Raw genomic sequence first — 16,963 nt, 5'->3', positions numbered from 1 at the left:
ATTCAGACATTTATTATATTAATATTAATTGTATCCAACTCATACGGAGGAATAATGCAAAGTGCATAAATTTCAAAGTCATTATTTAAATTACTTATTCTACTATTTATATCAATTTTCCTCACACATATCACGAAAAATATTGTACGTAACTCGTGTGGATGATTTCCCGTACTCGTGTGATTAACTCACACTCGTGGCCGATGCCAGTAACTTGTGCCTTGCGATCACACTCGTGCTACGCACTCGTGCGCTCAACTGGCACTCGTTCCCAGCAACTTCGACCATGGCACTTGTGCGCGTCAATCACAACTCGTGCGGAAAATCTTTTATTTCGCACTTATAACGTAAATAACTAATGTCCGTAAGTAAACGCAATCAATAAATCACTCTTTAATGTAAAAAAAAATCTACGTAAAAATTGTCTACCGTAACAATTAACAACAAGACGGGGGCTGCAAACTGCTTAGTAGATAAAGACTATAATTGATGTACTTTTTAGCCGATCGTTAGTGCTGAGTAGTAGTTCAAGAATGAGTGTATATGTATAAATACTGTTATTACTCTTAATATAAGGAGTTTTTTATAAGTACTATCCTATTTATTTAACAGTACACTCTCCTTGCACTTTTATTCTTGCTAGACAGGGTAAAATCGGCAATTAACCGAGAAAATTAATTCGCCCGCAATTTTTTGCACCATCTTGCTTAAACTGTGCTACTGTATGGGGAAGTAAAGTTTCTCAGGCAGAAACGTGCATTTCTCCCCGTTAATCAGCAATCGACCGAGAAAATTAATTCGCAAAATAACATAAGTGCAAAAAATTATTTGTGAATATATTTACTGTACCTTGGAATCAAAGTACATTGTTTTGGTGAAAATTTCCGTCAACCCCTGAGTATGTTTTTTTAAACTTTTTGTTATTAAAAAAAAAAAAAAAAAAAAAAAAAAAAAAAACAACGTAAAAACCAATGCCATAAGGCTACATTCGTCAATCAAAAAAAGATTTCCACAGGGGTCATCACTACTTCCAACACAATAGTAGTGAAAAGCTATATAAAGAAGAGAACAACGACTAATTGGGAGTTGACCAACAACCTACAGTGTAACTAGACGTAAGCCTTTAATAAAGAATATACTAAATGGGATATTGTCTCTTTACCGAATATACGCGACGGGATATTGTCTCCTTACCTTACTTACCTAAACGGCGGAAAAGAACCCTTACAGGGACATTAGGGATATAAGTCTCCTATACTTATATCTGTAACATTAGTACCAATGTTACAATGTGGAATTTCATGTAAGTAGGGGTTCCGAGTTTAATAGAGCTGATGCAGTATTGTTGCAATCGTCTAGGGGTATTGAGGAGCGTTTCGCAGTAGCGTGGTGCTGATGGCCACCTGAGTTTGCGCCTTTCGGCGCGCATGTGAGGACATTGACGTTTCAAGCTAGCTTAGCTAACGTCCGTAACACATGCAAAAATTTACTTTTTTCTCAAATTAAGCTACTTGTTAAATACTTGCGTCATAAAGAAGGCATTATTGTTTATTTGATGTTTTACGTGTTTTTCCGATAACTTTTAAGTTATACTTTTTGCCTTGGATATTTATATTTGCCATCGATAAGTGTAACTGTAAAATAAATAAACTTGAACTGAAAAGTAAAATGTAATATTTTATCATCTACATAGGTATGTAAAATCAAACAATCAAAAAATATTATCTTTTAGTTTCAATAAGAAACTAAGCTATTATTTTTTTGCATTAAATCATTGATATACGTTTTATAAATTATCGCAGTTATGAATGAAATGGCTTACTCTGCAGTAAAGTACGTTTTAATTCGCTTACAATCATCGATAAAAATAACTTTTTTTTTTCTTAATACAATAGTTTAGTTACAAATATCTGTAACTATCATCAGTTTAGTAGACAACTATATAGTTACATTTCTCAGTGATGAATGAATTTTGTACATTACTTTTCATGGTAACGCTATACGTATACGTTTTTATCACGAATACTTTTGCCTTACTAAATGTCAACTACAAAATATTAAAAGTAATGGCATTGTATGCAAAAAATGGCTTTATTTTTCTGTACAAACTTACGGTAAAACTCACGTGGACTTGAAATTATTATTTTTTTTTTCAAATTACAGCCGCGAAAGCTCAAACTAAGCGAAGCCTAATGTACATCTAATTATCGATGACCAACCGAAGAGATAACGATAGAAACGATGTGGGAGGAGGGGGGGGGAGAGAAAAACAGAGGCTTCGTCAACGCATAGCCAAGGCGTTGTTACTTTCAAAAATATCAGTGAACGAATACCTTCTCGGTGGCTCGATTATAGTAATGCAGTTCCGCCGGTCTCCGAAGTTAAGCATCATTTGCTGCGGTTAGTACTTGGATGGGTGACCGTTCGGTACTCTTCGTTTCGCCCGTGATGTATTCATTTCGAGGACCGGTTAACTGTGTCTCTGTCGTCTTGACCAGCTTGAAGGTGCAGGAGTTAGTCGTCCTTGTGTCTATCCGTAGACACCTGGACCTAACTCCTGCCGACTTTTGTTTTTTTTTTCTTTATTTTTACTTTAAGAAAATGTTTATCAATTTCCTTGGCATTAAATTCTTTTTTCACGCATGTTAAGCGAATTTTTAAGCATACAAATTAACTTTTGACAGTTAGGTACGTAGGTATTTATTAAATGCGTATGGCTCAACTGAAGAACACCACAGGTGTGACATTAGCGGTGGTTAATGAAAATATGGTATATAAACTTTTTTTTCATTAAGGAAATATGGCCCTAATTTATTTGGTGCAGATAAATTTTTTGAAAAAACTTTTCTCCAGTTGGGGGAAAACGCACCTTGACAAATGCTTTTTTAACTTTGGCACGTTAGGTGTATCATATGCGAAATATTTTATAGATTTATCTCTTGCGAGTTTTTGCATTTTTGAAGAATTTTCTAACGTAACATAATTTTAAAACATATATTAATGTATTTTGGTAGTACGTCATGAATGGCTTTTCCCTCAAAATCCCACACAAAGAGTTGTTACATCGAATAGTAACAATTAATTTTATTTTTCTTGATACATCGTCAGCCTCAAGAAGTTGTCGGATAACAATTTAAAATTGGTCAAGTTTTCTCTCGTATTTTTTTTGCAACGTACAGTTTGTATGACACTCGTTGTTCTATATTGTCATGCACTCATACATAAAGAAGTTACTTACCAATAATGATTTAGACAAGTACTGCATAAGAACCATACATTTAATACACTAAAAGAATTACCTTACTTTTTTAGGCACGACTGATTCACAGAAGTGCCCTGTAATTTTGCCAGAGTAAAAAATGTAACCGCCACTTATAAAGACATGTAAATGAACTATCTCAAATCCTCATACCACAACCCGACAGTTTTTAATCCAAAAAAAATTTCGTCAAAGGGAAAAATGTTATCAGCCCCAGGATAACTCAATTCTGATAAATTAAAATTAGTTTTTTTCAGAGCCATATTCGTGTTTAAAAAATTTTAAAAACATTTAAAATTATTAATTGCATCATTTTTTTGCTATATCTTTTAGTAATTGTGTGTATACTGTATAGTCAAAAAAATTTAAGTCTCATTGAAGTACAACTTTTTTATATCATTCACTTTTATTCAAATTACAATCCTGATGTATACGTGAAGGCAATGAATATTTGAAAATACTTGGAAAATTGGTTTCTGGCGAGTATAGTATAAAGTTGACATAATTACAGAAAGTTGTGAATACTATATTTGTAGATCGAAAAAAAAAAAAACTTTCGATATTTTTATATATTTTTTAAAAACTTTTTTGATGCTCTGAAAAATGAAGGAAATACTACAACAGGTCAAAAAATCAGTTGTTTTGGCCACACCTTATGTTTTAGATTTATGTATGGCCGCGAAAAATTGTAGATCTTGTTGTGTTACGTTTCGCAGAATACATATTTGAATCTAAAATGTGATTGTTGTGGTCTGGATATTGATAATTCATACAAATAGCCAAAACTGGAGTAATAGTGCTCATATTAATTAATCCAAAAAATTTGTTTAAACTTCTACGATGTACTTTTCGCTTCGGTAAGAAATTAGACGGGGTGAAATTTGCAATCAACCGAGAAAATTAATTCACCCGCAATTTTTTTGCACCATCTTGTTTAAAATACTGTATGGGGAATTAAAGTTTGCTGGGCGGAAGTGTGGTCAGAAATTGTTTAAACAAAATATAAAAATTAATTTTTTCGAGAAATCAAAAATGGCTCCTTCCTCTTTGGCCCATTCCAAACAAATGATTAATTGGGATGTATGTACACGCAAACCCCACAGTTTTCGAGTGCAAAATTACCAAAGTTTGGAAAAATGCTGTTTTTCCGATTTTTAGAGCTCGACATAAGTGCTAAATAAACTCATTTTCATATGTTATAACACACGAACGTCAACTATCAACTTTCCTCTACAATCTCCAAAAAAAATATGTCAAAAATTGAGTGGAAAGATTATTTTTTGCAATAAACATTTAGGGCGTTTTAGCGAACGCTCTCGTATGAGTGTATACCTATATATGTTTACTACACGCTAAGCCACGAAACGTATATATACGAAACGTAGGTATACACTAGAACGTTCTACAAAAATTTTTCTTATAAAAAAAAAACCCTTAAGCATATTTTTGGATCACTTATTTCTTTTATATTCGTTCCTTTTTAAAAATTTGGCTAATTTGTAGTTTTTTCGTAAGTAACTTTATCAAGTAATATATTATAAGTAGTACTGTAGAAAAAAAATAGCTTTTCCAGAAAACACAAAATTAAACTTCACTTCTTATCAACAAGTTTATCTGCAAAGTATCTAAACAGGATCTATGCCCAAATCTAACTGTAAATGTAGTTTTCCTAATCAGATACCAATACAATATATTCTTTATGAAATGACGGAAAAAATTTTAAATTTTCATAAACATTTGCAAATCCTTGCATCTCAGTAAAAAAAAGAAAAAAAAAAAAAAAAAAAAAAAAATAGAGTCGCATGTAAACACGTGAATACTATTAATTTGTATTGAAATTCTTTTTTTTCGAAAGGATATTCATCAGCTACTTACACACTCAAGTATGAGAAAATGTAGACGCTAACATTATCCAAGTTCAAAAGAACCAAACAAACAAGGCTTCTGCTAATAATCAAAAATCGCATGTAAAGATCAAAGCCCAGCTTTCTGGATTAAAAAAAAAAAAAGTAATACCAGTACAAAGTAGATCGAATCCAATAATTTTCCAACGCAGTCACAGAATTAAAAAAAAAAAGGTAAAACCTGTCATGTCCCGTTAAAAATTCCATGATTTACCTCAGCCTCCTTCGCGCACAACCGCCATAATCAAACGCACACCCATTGAAAGCTCCCAGTATAAGGCCCAATTAGCCGAACTCGTCCGCGGAAAATTCATATTTACTCTCGCGCACGAGCTCGATCCGTCAAACTTTCTCGTGCCCGCTCGATTCCCGCGGAAATAAGGTCGCGCGGCTGGAATAAAAGTCCGCGCGTTGCACGCACTCACCCGCGGAAGGAGAAGACACGCGCCCGCGCGAATCTAATCCGCGGAAATTGCGATCTCGTTTATTTGCCGAGGCGCGCTTAATAACCCGGACAAATTTCACCCGTTCGCGGGGATATGGTCGTTTTAATTAAACCAACGTGTGGGGAGGGGCTGGTATACGCGCACCGTACACTTTCTCCGGGCGCGCACTTTGCCTTGGGTGTACTTGCATTTATCGACTCCGCGTTAGGGTGTATACCTATAATGTAAGGCGAACTTCATCTTTTCACTTCTCTCTTTCCTCCTTCTTTTCTTCCTAACTATAAGGAAAGAGAAATGAGACTTTTGCTCTGGGTATTGGCTGCTGGAAAATAAGGGGACGAAGAGGTCCCGTGATCCCTCGCCGCAGTATCACTCTTACCGCGTACCTATCGATGTAGCCAACAAACTCAATATTTTATTAATATTTTATAATGATTTTTATTGAAATTCACGGTAATGTACCTTTAAATTTTTCTGGTTTTGATTAAGAAAAAAAATTTTTGTGTATTACAATATGATTGTTACATTAATTACAATATTATTGGTGTATTACAATATTACAATATTCATTTACATGTCTTTATAAGTGGCGGTTACATTTTTTACTCTGGCAAAATTACAGGGCACTTCTGTGAATCAGTCGTGCCTAAAAAAGTAAGGTAATTCTTTTAGTGTATTAAATGTATGGTTCTTATGCAGTACTTGTCTAAATCATTATTGGTAAGTAACTTCTTTATGTATGAGTACAAGACAATATAAAACTGTGAGTGTCATACAAACTTTATGTTGCGCCAAAAAACGAGAGAAAACTTGACGGTTATTAAATTGTAATCCACCACTACGTGAGGCTGACGATGTATCAAGACAAATAAAATTTATTGTTACTATTCGATGTAACAACTCTTTGTGTGAGATTTTGAGGGAAAAGCCATTCATGACGTACTACCAAAATACATTAACATATGTTTTAAAATTATGTTAGGTTAGAAAATTCAATAAAAATGCAAAAACCCGCAAGAGATAAATCTATAAAATATTTCGCATATGATACACCTAACGTGCCAAAGTTAAAAAAGCATTTGTCAAGGTGCGTTTTCCCCCAACTGGAGAAAAGTTTTTTCAAAAAATTTATCTGCACCAAATAAATTAGGGCCATATTTCCTTAATGAAAAAAAAGTTTATATACCATATTTTCATTAACCACCGCTAATGTCACACCTGTGGTGTTCTTCAGTTGGGCCATGCGCGTTTAATAAATACGTACCTAACTGTCAAAAGTTAATTTGTATGCTTAAAAATTCGCTTAACATGCGTGAAAAAAGAATTTAATGCCAAGGAAATTGATAAACATTTTCTTAAAGTAAAAATAAAGAAAAAAAAAACAAAAGTCGGCAGGAGTTAGGTCCAGGTGTCTACGGATAGACACAAGGACGACTAACTCCTGCACCTTCAAGCTGGTCAAGACGACAGAGACACAGTTAACCGGTCCTCGAAACGAACACATCACGGGCGAAACGAAGAGTACCGAACGGTCACCCATCCAAGTACTAACCGCAGCAAATGATGCTTAACTTCGGAGACCGGCGGAACTGCATTACTATAATCGAGCCACCGAGAAGGTATTCGTTCGCTGATATTTTTGAAAGTAACAACGCCTTGGCTATGCGTTGACGAAGCCTCTGTTTTTCTCTCCCCCCCCCCTCCTCCCACATCGTTTCTATCGTTATCTCTTCGGTTGGTCGTCGATAATTAGATGTACATTAGGCTTCGCTTAGTTTGAGCTTTCGCGGCTGTAATTTGAAAAAAAAAATAATAATTTCAAGTCCACGTGAGTTTTATCGTAAGTTTGTACAGAAAAATAAAGCCATTTTTTGCATACAATGCTATTACTTTTAATATTTTGTAGTTGACATTTAGTAAGGCAAAAGTATTCGTGATAAAAACGTATACGTATAGCGTTACCATGAAAAGTAATGTACAAAATTCATTCATCATTGAGAAATGTAACTATATAGTTGTCTACTAAACTGATGATAGTTACAGATATTTGTAACTAAACTATTGTATTAAGAAAAAAAAAAGTTATTTTTATCGATGATTGTAAGCGAATTAAAACGTACTTTACTGCAGAGTAAGCCATTTCATTCATAACTGCGATAATTTATAAAACGTATATCAATGATTTAATGCAAAAAAATAATAGCTTAGTTTCTTATTGAAACTAAAAGATAATATTTTTTGATTGTTTGATTTTACATACCTATGTAGATGATAAAATATTACATTTTACTTTTCAGTTCAAGTTTATTTATTTTACAGTTACACTTATCGATGGCAAATATAAATATCCAAGGCAAAAAGTATAACTTAAAAGTTATCGGAAAAACACGTAAAACATCAAATAAACAATAATGCCTTCTTTATGACGCAAGTATTTAACAAGTAGCTTAATTTGAGAAAAAAGTAAATTTTTGCATGTGTTACGGACGTTAGCTAAGCTAGCTTGAAACGTCAATGTCCTCACATGCGCGCCGAAAGGCGCAAACTCAGGTGGCCATCAGCACCACGCTACTGCGAAACGCTCCTCAATACCCCTAGACGATTGCAACAATACTGCATCAGCTCTATTAAACTCGGAACCCCTACTTACATGAAATTCCACATTGTAACATTGGTACTAATGTTACAGATATAAGTATAGGAGACTTATATCCCTAATGTCCCTGTAAGGGTTCTTTTCCGCCGTTTAGGTAAGTAAGGTAAGGAGACAATATCCCGTCGCGTATATTCGGTAAAGAGACAATATCCCATTTAGTATATTCTTTATTAAAGGCTTACGTCTAGTTACACTGTAGGTTGTTGGTCAACTCCCAATTAGTCGTTGTTCTCTTCTTTATATAGCTTTTCACTACTATTGTGTTGGAAGTAGTGATGACCCCTGTGGAAATCTTTTTTTGATTGACGAATGTAGCCTTATGGCATTGGTTTTTACGTTGTTTTTTTTTTTTTTTTTTTTTTTTTTTTTTTTAATAACAAAAAGTTTAAAAAAACATACTCAGGGGTTGACGGAAATTTTCACCAAAACAATGTACTTTGATTCCAAGGTACAGTAAATATATTCACAAATAATTTTTTGCACTTATGTTATTTTGCGAATTAATTTTCTCGGTCGATTGCTGATTAACGGGGAGAAATGCACGTTTCTGCCTGAGAAACTTTACTTCCCCATACAGTAGCACAGTTTAAGCAAGATGGTGCAAAAAATTGCGGGCGAATTAATTTTCTCGGTTAATTGCCGATTTTACCCTGTCTAGCAAGAATAAAAGTGCAAGGAGAGTGTACTGTTAAATAAATAGGATAGTACTTATAAAAAACTCCTTATATTAAGAGTAATAACAGTATTTATACGTATACACTCATTCTTGAACTACTACTCAGCACTAACGATCGGCTAAAAAGTACATCAATTATAGTCTTTATCTACTAAGCAGTTTGCAGCCCCCGTCTTGTTGTTAATTGTTACGGTAGACAATTTTTACGTAGATTTTTTTTTACATTAAAGAGTGATTTATTGATTGCGTTTACTTACGGACATTAGTTATTTACGTTACAAGTGTTGACGTAAATTAGTTATTTACGTTACAATATCATTGTTATTCATATACAATTTAGAAAATGAAAATTGTGGTTAACTCTCACAATAATACAAGTAATGTGCCATAAAATTTTTCTGGCTTGATGTAGAAGCAAGAATGTATGTATTATAATATTACAATGTTAATATAAATTAATTTACTTATATATAAATTAGAAAATAAAAACTGAGGTCAAGTCTCATAAGATTATATGGTAACTAGCTCAACTTAAACATTCACTTATTTAAAAAATAGATCCATGAAAAATATTTTAAAAAAACTCAAGACAGAACTTTCCTTTCAACTAAGCGAATCAAAAAGCTCTGTATCAAGTAATTAAGATTCGTAGATTCAAAAAGCGATCAAGCGTATACCAGTTAACTTTTCGGCAACAACCTTCAAACAGTGATTGACAATGCCAGATAAAAGGAAAAGGGCGCAAACAATCTGCAACCTAAATCTAGATCTCGTCTTTAAAACAACAAAAGATTACGCTGTATTTTTTTTATACATCCTTATTTATAATTTATTAATATTGCTTATAATTTTTATGTGTGACGTGAAAAAATATTGTAAAAAATATACAGTGTATGTTTTGTAAATCAATATTGCTTTTTATGTTGACTGTTATTACAAAAATAGTACATTTTCTTTTAAATGCGTCTTATAAGCTACCCTATTTTTATAGTTTTTTTTTCTAATATTAAAACATTTTGATCGACTTTACTATGCGTATCGACATATGATTTACATTACTATATGAACGACAGGTCCACTTGTCAATGAATGCAGTACATAACATTTTTAAGATAAAGAAAATTCAAGTCAAGAGATACGGTGCCAAAAGTACAACATAAATGCTTTGACATTATTTGCTTGTTAAACTCTTTTCGCTACGGTGCTAAGTCTACATTTGGTGCACTGAAAATTTATACTTACACAAAAAATATCTCTATTGGGAAAATAATAACTTTATTAACACAAGTAGAAATTCAATTTTTCAGAGTTGCAAAAAAATTAATTAAGAAGACATAAAAAAAAAAAAAAAAATGTTTGCACCAGTAGTCAGTCATTCCTGAAAGCAATTAAAAAAGGATGCTCCGATCATCGGACGAAAATCGCACGCTCATCTTTGAAAGTATATAAAAGCTACGCTCCCAATACAGCGTTCACACAATATATGATAATATCTTGTACGTAAGTTCGTTGCAGTCAAGACATCCGTTATTTACCCAAAGAAAGGCACACGCTCTGTTATTGTTTGTGACTTGCACTTTCGTCACGAGCGAATTTGATTATCGATCGATAAACCGATCGCTGATTGTATTACCTACAGCCCTGGTTTACTGGCCGAAATCAGATCGGATATCGAAGAGATCAGGTAGATATAATAATATAATAGATAAGAAAGTAAGAAAAATATGTTATATCCAAGGAATGCTGAGTAAGAAATTTAAAAAGTGGACTTCGTTACAATAGCAAAATTTTCTTTTTTTTAAACATAAAATAACCAACCACTCTTTTACTGTGAAATTTTTTGACTTTTTTTGTAATAAAAAAATTTTTGCATAAAAATACAAATAATACATTCATCCTGTGAGAGTAGAATATTTTAATAGTAATACATACACTGTACCTCCCCTTTAAATTCTTTACATAGAAAGAAACTTGTTTATCGTAATTATGTTGAGTATTTTCTTTCAATTAAAAAAAATTGAAGTTAATTAAAAAAAAATATTCCAACTATGAATAAAAAAATCTGTTTGTGTTTATTTTGAATGTACTACGTACGTAAAAATCTTAAAATAAAAAATAATCTCGAATTGATCTGACAGTTGTAACGCCAACGTATCTGTTAAGTTCAATGCATATTTTTTGAGCAACATAACAATAAAAACAAGCGTTATTTATAAGTTTATTCATTTATTATTAGTTTGTACAACTGTACTAGCATAATCTTAGAAGTACAACACTTTTAATTGTTTGAAGCTCATGTTAAAATTATAAAATTCTTATTCTGACATTTATATTTTAATCAAGACTTTTGTATTTGGAAAAGAAGTAAGACCTTTTTTCTTGCGTTTTACGTGCTAAGCACAGTAAATGTAAAAAAATCAATGCTATAAAATGCTCAGGTAAAAGTGATTATTTATTCAAACATTTGTCATCAAAAATTCTTTACAGGGCATAAAGTGCACCTGGTATATCTAGTGAAATGACAAGAAGCAAATGTAAACATTTACTTTGGTCGTAATGACGCTAAGTAACTATTTTGCCCAAAAAAACAATATGAAAGAACAAATAACTAACAATAGAAATTACCTGTCGAAAAAATTTACAACACTATTAGTTAGATACGCTATTAGTTAACAATTCAAAACACTGTTAGTTAGTACACCGTAGCGATGTCCAATGAAGGAATGTGGTGTAATACACGATCGATGAACCACATATACGACGAGACTCTGGTGAACACTTCGGGCAACTCTTCTGAGCACTCCCTGTGCTGAATACGAATGCCAATGACAATGTCACCATTATTACCGGTATAAACAAGAGGACCTCCACCATCACCCTGTGAAAGAGCACGTGTCTCGTTAAAAAAACCAAAACTGACGTTTGAAGTGACATCATTTTCATACTTAGTGGAAATCTGTTGGTAATAAAATAAAACTTACCACACACGAGATGCCATTAGAAGCTTCGGGGTTGGTGCATATGTGATCGTTGTTCACAGTTATGGGCATCTTCACCTTGCATTCCTCGATTGGAAGAATTTTAGTTTCAAAGTACTTGAGCTGCTTAGGAAACAAGAACGAACTAGTTGTTTCGTTCGACGTTTTGTTTATCGTTATTTCGTACTTCTCGGCTCCAAAACCGCTGAATACGACCGGTCTATCGTCGTAATCAATGTCGTAGTTAGGTAAATGAACTTTCTGGTATATTACATCGTAAGTCATGTGAAAGCCCGAGTCCACCTTTGTTTTTGTTGATTCATTGACCCATTGGAAAAAAAACAAAAAAAATATTTTATGATCATGTATATAGAGAAATCATAAAAATACGCTTTTATTAATGAACAAAAAGTATAAAATATAATTTTCCGCCCTCGGGTGGTTTTGGGAGGCTGGTACTTCCTCGGGCAAAAAAGCAGTTTTCCGATACTCGTTCGAAAAGTCTCCTTTACGAACCTCGTTACGAACCTCGCCTTCGGCTCGGGCCGCAAACCTCTCGGTTCGGAAACAAAGACTTTTCAAACTCGTAGGAAAACTACTATTTCGTAATAGTGTGCGGAAAATAGGTGTTTTCCGCACTGATATTAGTGCGGAAAATCGATTTTCCCACATAGTGTGCGGAAAATATTTTTGTCTAATAATATAAATGTCTTTTCCGCACTTGTTACGTAAATAACTATTCTTGTCGTATGCCTGATCGGTAAAAGTCAAAATTAACGAAGTGTTCGCTTGTAACACCACACACAATTTGAGACCATCATTTTTGTAAACCATACGCACGTTTTTTCCACTCTTTAATCGATTAATTGAAATGTACTTATAATACTTTTTGTGTATGATTTGTTTTCACGTAGGTGCAATAATAGTTACCTCGTTTTTTCTTATTGCACCCACATTATTAGACTATTGCATAAATGTATTTTTAAAGTGTTTATCTAATCCATTTTTATATTTTTAACTATTTAGTTGCAATTTTGTTAAACAACTGAACAAAACAATACGGGGTGTATTTGACTTCTCAACTAGTAAGGGTTTATCATAGGCAAAATTGAAGTAACTCATGCTGCTTAGTTTTTCTCAACCTACTTGTGAAACAGATTATCATTGATTTTTTAAATAATTATTGTTGTTTATCGTCAATTGTTACCTTAATCACCTAATAAACTTTTTTGAAAAAGCGATAATTGTAACTAGGCGCAGAAGGTTGAGAATTATGTTACCCCTACATAGATATACTAAAAACAGAGAAAAACATTGAAAAATTGAGATACATAAGCACGCGACACGTTGATGACATTTCAACAGGGCCGTAGTTATGTTTCTCATATTGTAATCGTCTTTTGAAACGGTTGTCTAAAAATTTTTAAAGTTATCAACAATAACAAGTGTTTTTTAACTACTTGCTCATAAGATGTAGTGTCAAAACATGTAAATTTAAAGTTGAATATCTCGAAAACGGCACGACAAATTGGCATCGAAATTTAACCACGAATGTAAGGGGGTGTTTATAACTTTTACCCCAATTTTCATCGTTTTAGTAACAAAATTGATTTTGGCAGTCGATTTATGAGAAATCTTTCATTTTTTATTTTCCATTTTCAAAAACCGAGTGAAGAATGAAAACTCAGTGTTATACTACATTGCATTGTTATCCAGAACAAACATTTCTCGGAAAAAAAATTTTTTTTTAGCAAATTCATAAGATGGCAGAAAATTTACTGCACAGAAAAGTAAGACAAATAAAAGCGTAGAAAAATGCAACAGCATTTTAATATTGTAGTGAAAAAGCGCCACGTTGCCAAGTTCACGAGCAAAGCAGTGAAACTTGACCTTGAGCCGTTACCTTCAGTATAGCAATGTCTTTCTCGTGAGAGCGGTAGCTCGAGTTGTAATAGGTCTCGAGGTACATGTACTTGGCCACAGTGTGAAAAACAGGATCATCGAGCTCGTCTACTTGGCCAGTTCGCACGAGCAGCTCATTGGCTTGGAAACCGATGACGCAGTGGACAGCCGTGAGAACGTAGAACTTGTCGATTATGGCGCCCCCACACAGGTGTTTCGAATCCATATTATCGTTTATGATCTCTTGTATCGAGACGACGTACCTTTGTTTACTCATATCGGGAGTGGTGTCGTTGTAAAATCGAGCCCGTGCCTCGGTTCCTGCAAATTAACATTTTTCGTAACCAAGTCATCAATCTTCTTTAATTCTTTCACTTTCATCATGACAATGGAACGTTTTGTTTTGCCAGGTATCTTGAGTGGAAATTATTCGAAAACTGTGATTGTTGTGTTATCTTTATTTAAATCTAATCAGCACTTCGTTTCATTTTTGAAAAATAAACAGCATCGATGAATTGAAATTTTGTAAAAGTAGTGAATTTTGTCTTTTGTCATACTCTTGCTTAAAGTTAAGCTTGATAATAGGGGCGTCTACACCTAGCATACAGCTGACACCTCAAATAGAAAAATAGCGGACACGTTTTGATTCCCAAATTTTTGTTATAAACAAAAAATTGAGACAAGGTGATGTAAAGGTGTTTTTTGAATTTAAAAACAAAGTATAAAGTACTGTGGCATGCGTGTCTTTCTCGCTCTGTGCGTGTGTGTAATCAGTCAAATCTCGGGGTTCCCTTGACCCATTTTGATAAGTTTTTCTTGTATCTATCACCATTACAAAATAATTTTAATTTCATCGATTAGTTATTTTTTATTTTTATTTTATTGTTTTCAAAAAATATACTCTTTCAAAAAAAACAATATTTTTGCTTTTTCTCGTCGTTTTTAGATATTTTGTGTTCAAGAACCTTAAAGATTGATCATTTTTATACAAAAAATTTTGAGATTATAATAATATCCAAAAATATATGTGTGAGTATACACGCATGTAATTAATTATATTTCAGGATTCCCTGAACAAATTTGAGTAAAACCTAAGCATTTTTTAGATACCTATCACCACTGGAATAGGTATTATATGGGGGATAAAATCATAGATTAGTAAAAAAAAAAAAAAAAAAAAAAATATAGACATAAATAAACTTATGAAAAAGTAATATCTAAAATAAATTGAGTCTACAAAAAAAAGATAAGGAAGCTTTGAGTCAATAAATTAGCAGCAGTATTTTTTTTAAAATGATTGAGAACAATAAGATTTTTCAATAAAAAAAAAAAATTGATTTTCATACAATTTAAAGAACCCTACCTCACAGCTTATTTATTAAGATGGCGACAAGGCTGTCAAAATAAAAATCGAGACTTTACCTACTACTGTTGAATTTAAAGTTTTTCTCTTTACTATCCATATGCCTGAACCATGAATTTAATTAAACTCATCAATCTGGTCATGTTTCGCTCCTTCAACAGTTATAAACCTTTTTGGAATCAGATGCTTACTCTCACTTTTTAGCTTGAAAATATTTTAAATGCACTAAAAACATGATACAATAATTTAACCACTTAATATTGAAACAATATATACATTTTTAATATATTAAAAAGTTATTTATGGGTACAAAATTTAAAATCACTGTGCTTGCCATGTGAGAAACAACATAACGCGAGACACAAGTAAAACAAAACAAATTAACTGCATAAAAAAATAATTTCATGTATGTAAAAACATGCATGTCGCTAGATGTAAAATAAAAAAAAAAATGAGAAGATGCACAAAAATTTTCTCCTAAAATTGTTTAAAAAACATGCCAACTATACCCTTACCCATGAGTAGGAAGAGGCGCAGAGTAACAGCGAAAAGTAGCAGCAACTTCATCGTAGCAAAGTTTCACGGACAGAAACCTCCTTCGAAATTCCCAACCCAACAGAGCATACGAATCGATGACATGGACTGAATTGATGAGAAACCCAACGATCCAATTAAATACCCAACGCTATCTACGCGACGATCGTCAAGTCGTGACAATGGGAGTCTATGCGTGTTTGCGTGCTAGATGGCTTTTATTTTAAAATCAAACAGTGCCGTTGGCATCTAATCACATGCAGTTCGTGACAATGCGGGAACATCTTTTGTCCAAATTGAGCAAACAGCCGATTTTTATCGGGCACAAAGGGAAATCGTAAAAAACCCAAGAGAAAGGCGATTTGGTGTAATCTGCTGAGACAATGAGCGAATTTTGCATGGATTCGATCAAACACTGCTCAATTGATAAATTTTTTTGGGTAACACGTCCACGCGTGAAACTTACATTATTTTTGCATAATGTTTGGAGAGCGACTTTTATGGGTCATGTTGGAACGGATTAATTATTTATGTCAATAAGAAATTTTTTAATCATTGTAAAAATATATGACTTTCCAAAGATGCTGCTTCAGCAGTAATGGCTATAACCACAGTCAATTGCCTCTTTTTATCGATGGTCTGAAAAACATGGCTTGACTTGAAAGTTACTTTGCATGGTGTACTCTTAACTTGTCCCAAACTTAAAAAATAATTATCGTACGACAAAAAAATACATAGTTTTATAAATTTAGCTGTTATAATCACTCAGAATTGGAACTTTTATGGCAATACTTAAGTTTTAATAAAAAGTGAAGATTATCAACCTAGAGTGTTTTAATTGTTATAAACATGAATCTCCATTAAGTATCAACCAACACTATTGATCGATTGTTATAATAATTTCCTTAACTTTTTTTAAACCAATTTGGGGGACTGATTACCGTTACATTTTCTAACTAGCTGCGATATTACCTTGGATGACCAGATGCAGAAAAAAATCTCTCACCAAGTGAATCAACACTGAAAATTTTCTTGAACATTATCTTGACTGTGCCTCGGACTGGGCTACGAAACTACGTCTCAGTTGAGCAATCATATACTTTACATCAACATCGCAATCCGTCGAAAACGTGTGTCAATGGACACTTTTAAAGGACATGTTTAGGATGAAATTCATAGTGAAAAAGATTTACTAGATAAATACTATCAGGGATACGCATAATTATTTTGTAGATTATAAATACC

At 33.1% G+C, this 16,963-nt stretch overlaps 1 protein-coding gene across 1 annotated transcript; it reads right to left on the bottom strand.

The window, feature by feature from the left end:
- Positions 1-11,633: 11,633 nt before the first annotated feature.
- On the bottom strand, positions 11,634-15,751 carry LOC106641419 (chymotrypsin-2). The gene is made up of 4 exons (XM_014355841.2): positions 15,700-15,751; positions 13,823-14,142; positions 11,923-12,222; positions 11,634-11,819 (listed from the first exon to the last, which is right to left on the bottom strand). Exons 1-4 carry the CDS (start codon positions 15,749-15,751, stop codon positions 11,634-11,636), a joined length of 858 nt encoding a protein of 285 aa, XP_014211327.2.
- Positions 15,752-16,963: the final 1,212 nt, after the last annotated feature.

The sequence above is a fragment of the Copidosoma floridanum genome, unplaced genomic scaffold (genome assembly GCF_036245765.1).
Source record: "Copidosoma floridanum isolate Cflo_tuat_1 unplaced genomic scaffold, Cflo_Japanese_pri ptg000035l, whole genome shotgun sequence".
Taxonomy (NCBI): domain Eukaryota; kingdom Metazoa; phylum Arthropoda; class Insecta; order Hymenoptera; family Encyrtidae; genus Copidosoma; species Copidosoma floridanum.
The sequence above is the reverse complement of the archived record's forward strand: the minus strand, read 5'-3'. Positions and strand labels throughout refer to the sequence as shown.